The following is a 15,150-nucleotide window of genomic DNA, read 5'->3' as shown; positions in this document are numbered from 1 at the left end:
TAATGGAAGAGAAAGCCAGGTTAGCTTTTTGTAAGTGAAGCAAGTAACCCACTACATGTTCTGGAGTTGTGTGTAATGGTTGTATTTGATTAATATGGCAGTAGCAAACAAACCTCTTCCATTTACTTGCATAGCAGTGCCTGGTGGATGGCCTTCTGGCTTGTTTTATGACTTCCATACATTCTTGGGTAAGTTGTAAGTGCCCGAATTCTAGGATTTCAGGAGCCAGATTGCTAGATTCAGCGATGCTGGATCTGGGTGTCTGATCTTTTGGTTGTGCTGTGTCAACAGATCTGGCCTGTTGGGCAATTTGATGCAGGGTACTACTGATAGGTCTAGCAGCGTTGTGTACCAGGGTTGCCTTGCCCAAGTTGGTGCTATTAATATGAGTTTGAGTTTGTTTTGACTCAGTTTGTTTACCAGGTAAGGAAGGAGAGGGAGAGGAGGAAAAGTGTAAGCAAATATCCCTGACCAGTTCATCCATAGGGCATTGCCTTGGGACTGTTTGTGTGGGTATCTGGATGCGAAGTTTTGGCATTTTGCGTTCTCCTTTGTCGCAAACAAGTCTATCTGAGGTGTTCCCCAGAGTTTGAAATAAGTGTTCAGAATTTGGGGGTGAATTTCCCATTCGTGGACCTGTTGGTGATCTCGAGAGAGATTGTCTGCGAGTTGATTTTGGATCCCTGGTATAAATTGTGCTATTAGGCGAATTTGGTTGTGAATTGCCCAACGCCAAATCTTTTGTGCTAGCAGGCTTAACTGCGTGGAGTGCGTCCCCCCTTGCTTGTTTAGATAATACATTGTTGTCATGTTGTCTGTTTTGACGAGAATGTATTTGTGAACTATTATTGGTTGGAAAGCTTTTAGTGCTTGAAAAACTGCTAGAAGTTCTAGGTGATTTATATGCAGTTTTGTTTGATGTACGTTCCATTGTCCTTGTATGCTGTGTTGATCGAGGTGTGCTCCCCACCCTGTCATGGAAGCATCTGTTGTTATTACGTATTGTGGCACTGGGTCTTGGAAAGGCCGCCCTTTGTTTAAATTTATGTTGTTCCACCACAGAAGCGAGAGGTAAGTTTGGCGGTCTATTAACACCAGATCTAGAAGGTGACCCTGTGCTTGTGACCATTGTGATGCTAGGCACTGTTGTAAGGGCCTCATGTGCAGTCTTGCATTTGGGACAATGGCTATGCATGAAGACATCATGCCTAGGAGTTGTAGTATCATCTTTGCTTGTATCCTTTGTGTTGGATACATGCGTTGTATGATGGTGTTGAAATTTTGAATTCTTTGTGGACTTGGAGTGGCTACTCCTTTTGATGTGTCTATTATGGCTCCCAGGTATTGTTGTACCTTGCGCTGCAGAATTTTGGATTTTGTGAAATTGACGGTGAACCCTAGTTTGAAGAGGGTTTGTATGATATGATTTGTGTGATTTGAGCACTCTATTAACGAATGGGCCTTGATTAGCCAGTCGTCTAGATATGGGAACACATGTATTTGCTGCCTTCTTATGTGTGCAGCGACCACCGCTAGACATTTGGTAAAGACTCTTGGTGCGGTTGTTAATCCGAAAGGCAGTACCTTGAATTGGTAATGTATTCCCTTGAATACAAACCTTAGGTATTTCCTGTGCGATGGGTGTATTGGTATATGGAAATAAGCATCCTTGAGGTCTAAAGTTGCCATGTAGTCGTGTAGTTTTAGCAATGGCAATACTTCTTGTAGTGGGACCATGTGCAAGTGGTCTGATTTGATGAAAGTGTTCACTACTCTGAGGTCTAGGATTGGTCTCAGCGTTTTGTCCTTCTTTGGTATCAGAAAGTACAGTGAGTAAACTCCTGTGTTTATTTGTGTGTTTGGCACTAATTCGATTGCATTCTTTTGCAATAGTGCCTGCACTTCTATCTCCAGGAGATTGGAATGGTGTGTTGTCAAATTTTGTGCTTTTGGTGGTATGTTTGGAGGGAATTGTAGAAATTCTATGCAATAACCATGTTGGATAATTGCTAGAACCCAAGTGTCTGTAGTGATTTCCTCCCATGCTTTGTAATAATGACTTATTCTTCCCCCCACTGGTGTTGTGTGGAGGGGGTGAGTGACATGTGAGTCACTGTTTAGTAGTAGGGGTTTTGGGGCTCTGAAATCTTCCTCTATTCCTAGGGAATTGCCCTCCTCTATATTGTCCCCGAAAACCTCCTCTATACTGTCCCTGGTAACTGGACGGTGTTGCTTGTGAGGTGCTGGCTTGTGTGCTCTGACCCCGAAACCCCCCTCGAAAGGGTGTTTTACGGAATGTGCTGTAATTGCCTCTGCTCTGCGGGGAGTAGAGTGCGCCCATGGCTTTGGCAGTGTCCGTATCTTTTTTGAGTTTCTCAATCGCTGTGTCCACTTCTGGACCGAACAGTTCTTTTTCGTTAAAAGGCATATTGAGAACTGCTTGTTGAATCTCTGGTTTAAATCCAGACGTTCGGAGCCATGCATGCCTTCTGATAGTTACAGATGTATTAATTGTCCGTGCAGCTGTATCTGCAGCGTCCATGGAGGAGCGGATCTGGTTGTTGGAAATGGTCTGTCCCTCCTCAACCACTTGTTTTGCCCTATTTTGTAAGTCCTTGGGCAGATGTTCAATGAGATGGTGCATCTCGTCCCAGTGGGCTCTGTCATAGCGCGCAAGTAGTGCCTGGGAGTTCGCGATGCGCCACTGGTTTGCAGCTTGTGCTGCGACTCTCTTACCAGCTGCATCGAACTTGCGGCTTTCTTTATCTGGGGGTGGTGCATCTCCAGATGTGTGGGAGTTGGCCCTTTTCCTAGCTGCTCCTACAACGACAGAGTCTGGTGGCAGCTGTGTAGTGATGAAAACCGGGTCTGTAGGAGGCGCCTTATACTTTTTTTCCACCCTTGGTGTGATAGCCCTACTTTTGACCGGCTCCTTAAAGATGTCTTTTGCGTGCCGGAGCATACCAGGGAGCATAGGCAGGCTTTGGTATGAGCTGTGGGTGGAGGAGAGTGTGTTGAATAAAAAATCATCCTCGACCTGTTCTGAGTGGAGGCTTACGTTGTGAAATTGTGCTGCTCTAGCCACCACTTGAGAATACGCGGTGCTGTCCTCTGGTGGAGATGGCTTCGTAGGGTATGCCTCCGGACTGTTATCTGACACTGGGGCGTCGTATAGGTCCCATGCGTCTTGATCTTGGTCACCCTGGCTTATGGTGGTGTGAGCTGGGGAGTGTGATGGAGTTTGTGCTGGTGAGACGTTAATCACGGGCGGAGGAGAGGGTGGTGGGGTAACTCTTTTCACCACTTTTGGTTGTGGTGTCTGTTCAGTTTGGAACTCCAACCTTCTCTTTCTTCTAATGGGGGGAAGGGTGCTTATTTTTCCTGTCCCCTGCTGTATGAAAATACGCTTTTGCGTATGGTCTACATCAGTTGATTGTAGCTCTTCCTCAAACCTATGCTTTTGCATTTGGGAGGTTAGCGAGTGCTCTTCTGTATAAGAGCCTGAAGCTGGGTCGCTTGCAGTTTGTTTCGGCACCGAAACCCTGTCTGCGTGTTTTTTCGGCTCCGAGGTGACTTTTTTCTTTTTCGGGGCCGAAACCTCTCGGCGTCGATCTTCTTCGGTGCCGCTGTCTCGGCGTCGAGCCGTGTCCACACCGGCATCTCGGTGTCGAGGCTTGTCTCCAGCACTTTCTCGGTCCCGAGAAGGCTGCGTGCCGGTGTCTCGACCGGAGTCGGACGATCTCGGCACTGTTTGGGCCTTTTTCGGTGCCGACGGTCGGTCACCGAATTTATGGGTGGAGCCATGGCCTGATGGCAGTGGCGTCCCCTGGGCCTTGTAAATCTTCCTCTGTGTGGTTTTCGACGTCTTACTCACGGTTTGTGTATCGTCGAATCCTTCGGAGTCCGATTCTTGGATCGAGAAGGTACCTTCCTCTTCTTGTTCCTCGAACTCTCGGTGGGCTGTCGGCGCGGACGCCATCTGAAGTCTTCTGGCTCGACGGTCTCGGAGTGTTTTTCGGGACCGGAACGCACGACAGGCCTCGCAGGTGTCTTCACTGTGCTCAGGTGACAGGCACAGGTTACAGACCAAGTGTTGGTCTGTATAGGGGTATTTATTGTTGCATTTGGGGCAGAAACGGAACGGGGTCCGTTCCATCGGCGTTCTTCAGCACGCGGTCGGGCCGACCAGGCCCCGACGGGGGATCGAAAAACTACCCCGAAGGGCACCGGAGCTCTTCGATCTTCGATGCGGTGTTGAATCTAACTACGCCGATCCCGAACGCAACAATACCGACGAAAATCTTCCGAAATTAGCTATCTTTCCGTTCCGAAACTCGGAGCGACAGGAACACGTCCGAACCCGATGGCGGAAAAAAAACAATCGAAGATGGAGTCGACGCCCATGCGCAATGGAGACAAAAGGAGGAGTCACTCGGTCCCGTGACTCGAAAGACTTCTTCGAAGAAAAACAACTTGTAACACTCCGGCCCAACACCAGATGGCGAGCTATTGCAAAACATGCGTATCTACAGCGACAGATGCCATCGAACATACCATTTCAAACCCAAAAGTCGGATTGCCAATGCCAGACTTACTGGTTTTGCCAGTGCCGACAAAATGATGAAGAGGAGACTTAAGCACACACTAGACACATTAAATGTAAGTATCCTACAATTTTTTAATGTCCAGGCCCTTCTACAACTTTTGAAACAGAAATTCGACCTTATTTCTGTTACGTTCAACTGCTTGGTAGCAATACAATTTGAACAGCTGACCAATAACACTAATTTCCAGGATACAGCACTTAAAATAGATGCGCTTGGTAACTGTGCTCCATTCTTTCAGTCTGTGCATTTCACAGAGGGGCAACAGAGGGATTCACCTGTGCAGAGGTCAGGTGTAGAGTTGCCTAAACTCAGTATCCAGTTTCGCGAGGGTGGTACAATTTCTGGTTCTTTCCCACTTGAATTTAATATAAATATTAAAACTGTCCATATGGATTTATGATTCTCTAGTGCAGTGATTCTTAACCTTTTGACTCCCTTGGACCCTCACTTAGTCATTACTGGAATCGAGGGACCCTCACTGAATCATTATTGGAATCTGGGGACTAGGCAATTTCGATTATTTGAACCTAAAAACAACACAGAAACAAACATTCATCAAACAAATACACAAATGCTGAAATATTTCATTTAATTCACAAAAAACAATTAGGGAAGGATGGGGCTTTTCTAAATTCAACTAAGTCTATCCATCGTCCGTACTATATTCTGTTTGACGCATTAGCACTACTCCCACAAACCAATCTGAGGATAGTAACTTCATATTTAGGCTCTAGATCCAAATTCCATCACATTTATGGAAAGTTTTAAAATTTAGATTTCACATTTTGCTACTTTATTTACATACGCTTTATTAATCTTTTGTTATTTAATTTTCTAATCAGTAGTGTGACCCCGGAGTACGCGTTGCAGACCCCTGAGGGGTCCCCTGACAAAGGTAAGAACCAATTATGTTGTACCTTAATCATTTTTACTAGGAGGTCTCCTATCTGTGCACCAAGCTTCCCTCTCATAGCAAAGCATCAAAGATCGATGGTCAGGAGGCCTTAAAGCCTCTATTCAACTGATATTATTAATTTATTTTATTTATGTATTTCTTTAGCATGTAGCTCACGTAAAGGCGTCATTGCACTTTACTAAGATACAGGGAACAGCATTAAACATGTAGCAAAACCAAGGACTATGTATTCTTACCTGGTAAGGGAGAATGATCTTTCAGGCTTCGAATCGGAACAATAAACGCATGCATGCCATACGCCTTGTCTTTAATAATCAGCTGGGCGAGTACAAAACCATGAGTAGCCGACCTGCCCACTAAGGGGAAAAACGAGAAAGTATATTCAAAACGACAGCAGTAAGTGTTGTCAGTAGGTTATGCTTCATGTGTTCAAGCTGAGGCAATTATGGTGGTACAGCCTGAGGTCTAAGCGAGGTGCAAGCATGTACCAGCTCTGTCTAAGACCACTCTTATCCAGAAATCTCATTGCAGCAGCAAATTAATTCAAAGACAGATCTCATAACTGACTGCCAGAGAATCATGTCATTTGAATGTGGAACAGCTGCTACACTAGAGAGAAAAATGAGGACTGCTAGCGCAAACCACTCCAGGTTCCTCAGTAACATGAAGATCCAAACTTAGCATTATGGATCAGAAAGCCAAGAAACAACATCCGGTATTGACCAGCGCAATGACTATTGTTATTCATTGCCTCTAAGGTCAGTAATGTAGTTATTACATCAATGTGACAGCTTTGCCACAAATCCCTTCCTCAGTCTGCACTGCTCATGAACTCAAACAAGAAATCACAGATGCTATCACATAGTACACAATGGATGATATCTCATCACTTTTTCAACTCTAAATAATATCACTTAGGCAGCTATGAGGGCACAGGAACAGAGTCCATGGCTTTTCCCAAAGGCCAGGTCCTGCGTACAGAGTCTGCCCAGCATATTGAAAGGCCAACTCTGGGAGCTTTTTGTAGAAGGGATTCTGAGCACAAAATTCTGTTGAAGGTGAAAAAGGCCCAGTATATAAACCGCACTGCAAGGCTGCATCTTGTGAACAGTGAAATTAGACCGTTGCCTGCTCCCAAAGCCCTCTAGCCACAGCTAAAGAGAGCAGCTCTTTCAGTGTAAGGCCTAAACTGGGAAATGTAGTGTGCTCCCACCCGGTGGGAGCACAAAACCTTTTCCCTGCCTGTGTTCTTTCCAATAGCTTTGGAGAAATTAAATATGTAATAAATAAAAAGTATTGTGATAAAGTTGATTATTTAGTTTTTTTTTTAAATGCATCAACGTCTGTGTACTTTAAAAAAAACATGTTTACAGCCTCAATGAAACTTACGGAGATGGGCTGTTTGCACCCTCACCATTTTGTAAAATATTGTCTCCAGTGGATAGGGACCCCAGAGACTCAAGGAGGGTAAAGCACCGTCCCCATGGGATGGGATCTATATATGGAAAATTTTACTTACCCGGTAAGAATCAGTTTGTGGCATGTAATGCTGTATATTAACATGCTCTGCATACTCCTGCCATCTAGTGTTGGGTCCAGAGTTTTGCAATTTGTTTTTCTTCAAAGAAGCACTTTCGAGTCACGGATCGAGTGACTCCTCCTTCTTGGTGATAGTGCGCATGGGCTTCGACTCCTTTGTTAGATTGCTTTCCTGCAGGCGGGTTAGAAAAGGAGTGTAGAGAAAGTATAGGGAAAGAGATGTAGATGCAAATGTAACTACATCTATATAACTAGATACAAGTATAAAGTAACTGAAACGGACAGAGGCAAAGGGAGGACTCATGTGAATCTACAGCACTACATGCCACGAACAGATGCTTACTAGGTAAGTAACATTTTCCATTCGATGGCATGAGAGGCTATAGATACTCATGCTCTGCATAGACTGTAAAGCAATCCCTCCATAAAAGTGGTGGCAAACATTAATACGATGGGCCGAAGCAGAAGGGAGGGCACTACACCAAGAAGCGGTGAGGGGCTGCGGCCCTGTAGAAACTGCACAGAAATGGGACTATTTGTTAGCTTGCCTTAAAGAACCAAATGCGGAAACGGGGGATCAGTCCTCAATATCTGACGAACAAGACAGTGACAAAGAACTTAGCCAGAAAATCGCTGTTTGACCCTGTCTCTGATCCAAACGGGTTAAGTGAGAAGAAAACCTGATTGAACACTCTAGAAGCCACAATGAGAGGAGCTGATATGGGGGAGAGAAATGTGGTGGGGATAGTCAAATCAAGATGTTGATTGCGTCAGTATTTGTTGTCCACAAAAAAAACAATAAATATATATTTTTTAAATAAATAAAAGCGGTGGCAAGCCTGTGGGAGTATCAGTTGACTGAAAAAGTGTCCATAGCACAGCTTGACCTACATTGGCTAGCTGACGTGCTAATATGTCTTCACAGTAATACATTGTAATGTATTTGGTGTAGACCATGTAGCTGGCTTACAAATGTCAGCTATAGGTATGTTTCCAACGCAAGCCATCGTGTATCCTTTATTCCTAGTAGAATGTGCTCTAGGAGTAACAGGTAACCATCTCTTTGCTTTAGCAGAGTTAGTTTATATACACTGTACTATCCATTTAGGTATGCTGTTTTTGGATATCGGACTGCCTTTGCGAGGTAGTGGAAAAGCTACTAAGAGCTGTTGAGTTTTCCTAAAATCTTTGGTTCTGTCAATGTAAAACATAAATGCTCGTTTAACACCCAGAGTGTGCACAGCTCTTTAAGCAACTAATTCAGGCTGAGGATAAAAAAGACTGGTAGTTCAATGGACTGGTTGATATGGAATTGGGAAACCACTTCAGGAAGAAACTTTGGGTTTGTGCGCAGGACCATCTTGCCCCTATGGATCTGGAAGAAAGGTTCTTCCAAGGTTAGGCCCTGGAGCTCGCTAAAACGCCTGAGTGATGTGATAGCGACTAAGAACCCCACTTTCCAAGAAAGATACTGAAGAGGATATGAATGAGGTTGTTCAAAAGAAGGGCCCAGGAGCCTAGTCAGAAAAATACTGATGTTCCAGGATGGTGGAGGAGGCACTCTGGGTGGAATAACCCTTTTAAGGCCTTTCATGAAAGTTTTAATGAGTTGGATTCTGAAGAAGGAAGTACATTGTCTGTTCTGTATATGTAAACATATGGAAGTGTAAGCTAAATATGCCTTCTGTGAGTGTAGCAAAAAACAATGGTTTGAACAGTAGCTTTAATGGGCTTAATACATTTGGGTTGGCAGTAGCATACAAAACATGTCCATTTTGCAGCATTACAAGCTCTGGTTGTGGGTCTACAACTTCCCTGAGAATGACAATAAATTTAGCAGGCAATCCTAAGTAACCAAATTCTATGACTTCAGGAGCCATATCGCAAGGTTGAGTGACTTAGGGTCTGGATGTCTGATCTCATGGGGAACTACTGAGAGGTCCAGAAGTGTGGTGAACCATGATTGATGCACCCAAGTGGAAGCTATCAGGATTATGGTGGGAGGGAGGTGGAAAATCATAAGCAAATATCCCTGACCAGTTCATTTGTTGAGCATTGCCCTTGGCTAGAGGGTGTGGATACCTGGAGGCAAAGCTTGGGCATTTTGCATTTCCTGCTGTCAAGAAAAGGTTTATCTGAGGAGTTTCTCCACATCAGGAAGTATTTTTGAGGGACTTGCAGGCAGCGTTCCCATTCGTGGACATGTTGCTGCATCCTGCTGAGCAAGTCGTCGTCTGTTTCTGGGAGATACTCTGCCACCAGGTGGGTGTGATGGTGAAGATCCCACTTTTATATTGTCTGAGAGAGTTGCGGTAAGTGGGACAACCGTGTTCCTCCCCCCTTCCCCCGTTTCTGTAAATAATACATGGCTGCCATGTTTTCCGTGCAAACTAAGACAACCTTGTGAGGCAGGTGATTAAGAAATGCTTCCAGGGCCAGAAAGACTGCCTAAAGCTCAAGGTAATTGATATGTAGGGATTGGTGATTGAGATCCCAGAGGTCCTGTACTGTGAGGTCTTGGAGGTGAGCTCCGCAGCCTGTCAGAAATACATCTGTGGTCAGAATGACCTGAGGCACAGGGCCCAGAAAAGGCTGCCCTTTCAACAGGTTGGTGGTGTTCCACCATTGCACAGAGCGGTGAGAATGGCGGTCTAACAACACTAGGTTTTTCCAGGGGACCCTGTGACTAAGACCACTGACGTGATAGACACTACTATAGGGGATGCATGTGGAGTCTGGAATGGGGAAGGAACAATGGCAATGAAGGATGCCATCATACCTAACAGGCACATGATAGTCCGACTGTGTATGTGTGATTCTCCTGAACTAGGGGAGGAGAGACTGAAAACGGGCGGGGTTGGGGTACGCAAGCCCAAATGCTGCATTGAGAATAGCTCCTAGATAGGCCTGTATCTGAAGAAGTTGTAGATGGGATTTGACAAAGCTGATTGTGAATCCCAGTGTATGAAGCAGGTTCACTGTCATCCGAGTGATACTGGCACAGTCGTAGTGTGCTGGCTTTGATGAGCCAGTCACCTAGTTAAGAGAACATGTGTATGTTTTGCCTTCTGAGATGTGCGGCGACTACTGCTAAGCACTTTGTGAAAACTCTAGGAGCAGTCGTGACTCAGAAGGGTAGGACTTTGAACTGGTAATGTTTGCCTGCAACCATGAACCTTAGGTATTTTCAGTAAGCAGGGTGGATGGAAATATGGAAGCAGGCATCCTTTAGATCTAGGGCCAACATAAGTTGTCTTGTTGTAGAAGCGGAATAACACTTTTAAGAGTAACCATGTGAAGTTGTTCTGAGAAACTGTAGTGGCTAATGGTCTGAGGTCCAGAATAGGCCTGAGAGAGACGTCTTTTTAGGGACTGAGAAAGTACAGGGAATTTACTCATGATCCCAGTGGTTGTAAGGGGACTGGATCAATGGCCCCTTCAAGAAGGGACTGAATTTCTTGTTTGAGAAGTGTGAGATGCTCTTGGGATAGTCTGTGGGTGCAAAAGGAAATGTTTGGAGTAGTGGTAATGAGCTCCAAACAATAACCATGTTGGATAATGGACAGGACCCATTGGTCTGTGGTGATGTTGACCCATTCTGGATGAATATTTTGAAGTCGTCCCCGATAGGTGTAGAATGGGAGGGCGGGGAAGAAGGAGGTAGTCACTGCTTTGCAGTTGAGGTAGAGCCTAGGGTGGCGATGCTCTTACCTGTGCCGCGGTTGTTATTGCCTCTAGCGGCTCACTTGAAAAAACCCTCAGAATATAAGGCTGAAGACTGTTTGGCCCAGGAAGTAGACACCTCTGAGGTTGCAGAATTGTAACCACTTCTGAATGTGGGGTGACAAAAAGTATTCCTTTGTGAGGAGGACTAAAGAGCACCCTTGGCTTTGGCGGTGTCGGTCTCTTTTTTCAGCTTCTCAAGGGTGGCGTCCACTTGAGGGCCGAAAAGGTGCTCCTTGTTGAAGGTCATATTGAGCACTGACTGCTGGACCTCTGGTTTGAACTCAGCATTGAAGCCAAGCATGTCTCTTTATTAACACGCTAATGTTAATACCACATGCAGCTGTGTCTGCAGCATCTAGGGCACAGTGGATGGAATTATTTGTTATTGTTTGGCCCTCTGCAACAATCTGCTGTCCTCTTTTGCTGTGCTCATCTGGGAGAAATTGGAGGAGCTTCTCAATCTCATCCCAGTGAGCCTGGTCTTATCTCACTAGCAAGGCCTGTGAATTGGCGATACCCCTATGACTGACTGCCTAGGCAGCCACCGTTTGCCGCCGGCATCTAGCTTTTTACTCCACTTATCTGGAGGAGGAGAGTCCCCTGTGGCCTGACTCTTGGCCCATTTCCGTGCAGTGGTGCCCACTAAGGAGTCTGGCGGAAGTCTGGGACCTGATATATAGCAGGTCAGTGGGAGAAGACTTATATTTCTTATCTACTCTAAGGGTTATAACCCTAGAGCGGACAGGTTCTTTAAAAAATTTGTCTGCGAGACAAAGCTTGCCAGGGACCATGGGGAGAAACTGTATATACCTGTGTGTGGTTGTAAGGATATCGAACAGGAAGTCCTGTTTGACTAGTTCCCTTATCATGTCAATATTATGGAAGGTGGCTGCACGAGCTACTACCTGTTGATCGGATGTGCTATCCTCTGGTGGGGAGGGTTGTGTGGGGTACACATCTGGGTCACTGGTCAACATGGGCTGCGGATCATACACGTGCAATGGATCTGGTTCCTCCTGTGTCCCACCCAAACCTTCCCCATTGTATATAGGCAATTGTGGAGCTCTTAAATCTCCTGCAGTAGGTGAAAGAGGTCAGTGGGGTGGGGTGGGAGGTGGAGGAGAAGCAGGGGGTGGAGGAGGTGCAGAGGGTGGAGCAGGAAGAGGTGGAGAACACTTGGTAGGTGTGGAGAAATCCTTGTTCTTGATAACCTTCTTTGGAGGTGTAGAAGTGTCCGAAGCTTCTTGGAACTATAATTTCCTCTTGCAAAGTACAGGGGGGGAGCAATAGTGTGCTCTGGACCCTTCTGGATATGGAGGCAGTGTTGTCAAGCATCCAAGGGCTCCAAAATGGGTTCCACAAGTGAAGGCGTAGCTGAAGACTGGCTAGAGTCCTTCTGCTCAGATGATCTTGTCACTGTGGTTTTCGGCACAAACGTTTTCAGTTGGTGCACTTTGCTTGGCACCAAAGTGTCTCAGACCTAGGTGCTGGAGGTTGAAGCCGAAGACAGTGTTTTGGTATTGCCTATTTTTGGAGCTGAGCCAGCAGGGGGCATCCAAAACAGTTTTTCAGATCCAACATTGGCTTGGTGGCAGTTGCGGGTCCGGTGATCTCAACAACGGGCTTTTTAACAGTCTTAGGGTGAGAGGAGGGTCCGCGGTACTCACGAATTGTACAGAAGTTACTTTGTGGCTTTCAAAATCCAACTGGGCATCGGAGTCCTGGATGGAGGAAGCCTCCTCTTGTTCCGGCTTCTCCTGGGTGTGTTCCTCCCCAAAGATGTCTTGTGCGCCATCTCCAACAGATGAGCTCTTCGGTCCCAAATGGTCTTCTTCGATCAGAAGCATTTGCAGGCGTCGCAGGTAGCTTCTTCGTGATCAGGGGAGAGGCACAGGTTACACCCCGGATGTTGGTCAGTGTGGGAGAATTCTGAGTGGCACCGAGGACAGAAACAAAATAGCATCTGTTCCATCACCTCAGCATACTCTTCAGTGCCGTGTGATGAGGTAGGCCCGAAATAGGTGTAGTCGCCCTGGATGGCATGCAGTCGGTTCCTGGACCGACGAGAGGAGACAAACGCAAAGATGGGAAACAATACTGTCGAAAAAAAGAAGACAGAATGAAAGATTTCAATCTGGAGCGAGTTGAAAGACGGAGCGAAGATGCACACGCGAACCCAAGGGCGGAGAGAAAACAATCTCACAAAGGAGTTGATGCCCATGCCATGCCAACTTGCAACACTCCAGACCCAACACAGGGGTATGCAGAGCACGTGTATTTATGTATATCTGTGTGTGTGTATATATATATATATATATATATATATATATATATATATATGGTATTAGATCAGAGCTTTAGGAGTACAATAAAATCTAACAAAAAAGAAAAGGATATGGAGGTTTCAACACCTTCCATTGCAGATAAAAATAAGGGAGGTTCCCCAAATGAAACAAAAAAAGTTAGTGATAACAAAAAGATAAGAAAATAAGAAAAGAAAAACCTTTCTTAAATATACAAAACTTATATATTCACTTCAAAACCCTTGGTTAAATTGATGTTAGACTTAAAACAATATCTTAATTTTTTTTTTTTTTTTAAATCTTAGAAACTCAAAAAAATCTAAAGGTTGAAAGACACTATTTTATTTAAATATTTATTCAGTCTAAAATTTTAGACCATTAAAATCCAAAATAACAATCATACAGAGTAATAATAAAAGCTTGTAACCGGCATTCAAATAGGTACCGTTAGTACATTTCTTAGAGCTAAAACCAGGATCATAATTATTTTTATAAATACAATAAAAGGATCGTACATGGCAATAAAATAGGATAAATAGAAACTTGTGTTCATCATTCAAATAAAAGCAGTCACTACATTCCATGATGCTATAACCAGTATGATGGCTGATTTATAAGCAAATGCATTTCTTGTGAAAGACACTATAGTGAAAATGTCAGTAAAAAAAATAACGTTTTAAACTAACATAACCACTGAAATTCACCAGTTATATTTATCTCAAGTAACTATATACCTAAACACACATATATATATATATATATATATATATATATATATATATATATATATAAAATAATAACGTGCAGGACTACTTTTACCAAGATGCACTTTGCAACTCACTTCAGAGGCCCACTGGGGTATAACTGAGTGATCAGGTGCCTGCAATTAATCTGCTGAACCCAAGCATTTGGCCTGTGAACAAGGACAGGCGATGTCTGAAAAGTGTTAGGCCTGAAAAATTAAAATGCTAAAGCATTCTCTGTATGTTTCTGGCTTTGCTGCATTTCATAATAAATAACCTGTTGGAGTACGCTTTTTTCTGAGGACAACTCTTTTTGTACAAATTTGAACGGCCTGCCCAGCTGTGAAGGCAGCACCACTGCATGAAGTACCAGGTCTGTGTGGCTTAACCTTATAGTTTGGTCAGTTTAGCTGCTGTCTTGAAACTTTCAGGGTGATCTATCAAGCGGGGGCAGAGGAAATGGATGTGTCACAAAACGTGTTTTCCCCATTCATTTTACCATGGGATCTTTAGACACACCTATAGTGCGAACCACTCAACAATCACACCAAATTGGGCACAAAGCTAGATTTTGTTCTTCAGATTACACTTTTTGTGGTTTGGTGCAAATTGAATTTAAGGCCAAAAAGTATAGATTTCTAGGGATGCGGATCTTCCGTGCTAATATCTGATTGGCTGCCAACACTTCAGAAAGGAAGTGTTGCTAGCCGTCCTGGGACTCTGCATCAGCTGAGTCCCATAAAAAAGCCACAAAAAAAACGAAACTGGTGCCGGGGTTCCTGAGAGAACCTGCAAGTGCTAAAATGCATTTTTTTTTTTTTACTAATGGAAAAATCCACGGATGGATCAGGCGTTTTTTTTTTTTTAGATTAAAAGAAATAAAAAAAAAAAAACTGGCCCCTGCGTTTTCTTTTTTTTTTTTTTGCCCCGAGTGGGCCAGTTCCTGGAGACATTTGGGTCTTAATAGAGGAAGGGGGCGCACAGGCCCACCTCCTTGGGCTTAAATAAGCCCCAGGGTCCACCACCTCCAGGACAATTTTTTTTAAAATGGGCGAGGTGGGTGCGTGCCCCCCCAGCTGCCCTGTGGACCACTACCTCCCCGGTGCATTATTAATATTGAGTGTGGGAGACCTCCCACCCCTTCCACTCTCTGCTGCCCCAGTGATCACTACCTCCCTGGGGAAAAGATTAAAAAGAAGTGAAGGGGGTCTGTTTCAGACCCCTGGGGACCACCACCTCCCTGGGGCTATAGTTGTTAGCAGGGGGCTGTGCAGCCCCGCAAACCTCCTGAGATGCCACTAATGGCCCTGGGACTG

At 44.8% G+C, this 15,150-nt stretch overlaps 1 protein-coding gene across 1 annotated transcript in view; it reads right to left on the bottom strand.

The window, feature by feature from the left end:
- Positions 1-15,150, bottom strand: part of ACOX2 (acyl-CoA oxidase 2) — a 256,635-nt gene that overhangs the window by 187,643 nt on the left and 53,842 nt on the right. The window contains exon 5 of the mRNA XM_069206549.1: positions 5,760-5,879. Within this exon, the coding sequence (XP_069062650.1) occupies positions 5,760-5,879 (120 nt within the window). The remainder of the gene's footprint in view (positions 1-5,759; positions 5,880-15,150) is intronic.

Source organism: Pleurodeles waltl, chromosome 9, assembly GCF_031143425.1.
Source record: "Pleurodeles waltl isolate 20211129_DDA chromosome 9, aPleWal1.hap1.20221129, whole genome shotgun sequence".
Lineage (NCBI taxonomy): Eukaryota > Metazoa > Chordata > Amphibia > Caudata > Salamandridae > Pleurodeles > Pleurodeles waltl.
The sequence above is the reverse complement of the archived record's forward strand: the minus strand, read 5'-3'. Positions and strand labels throughout refer to the sequence as shown.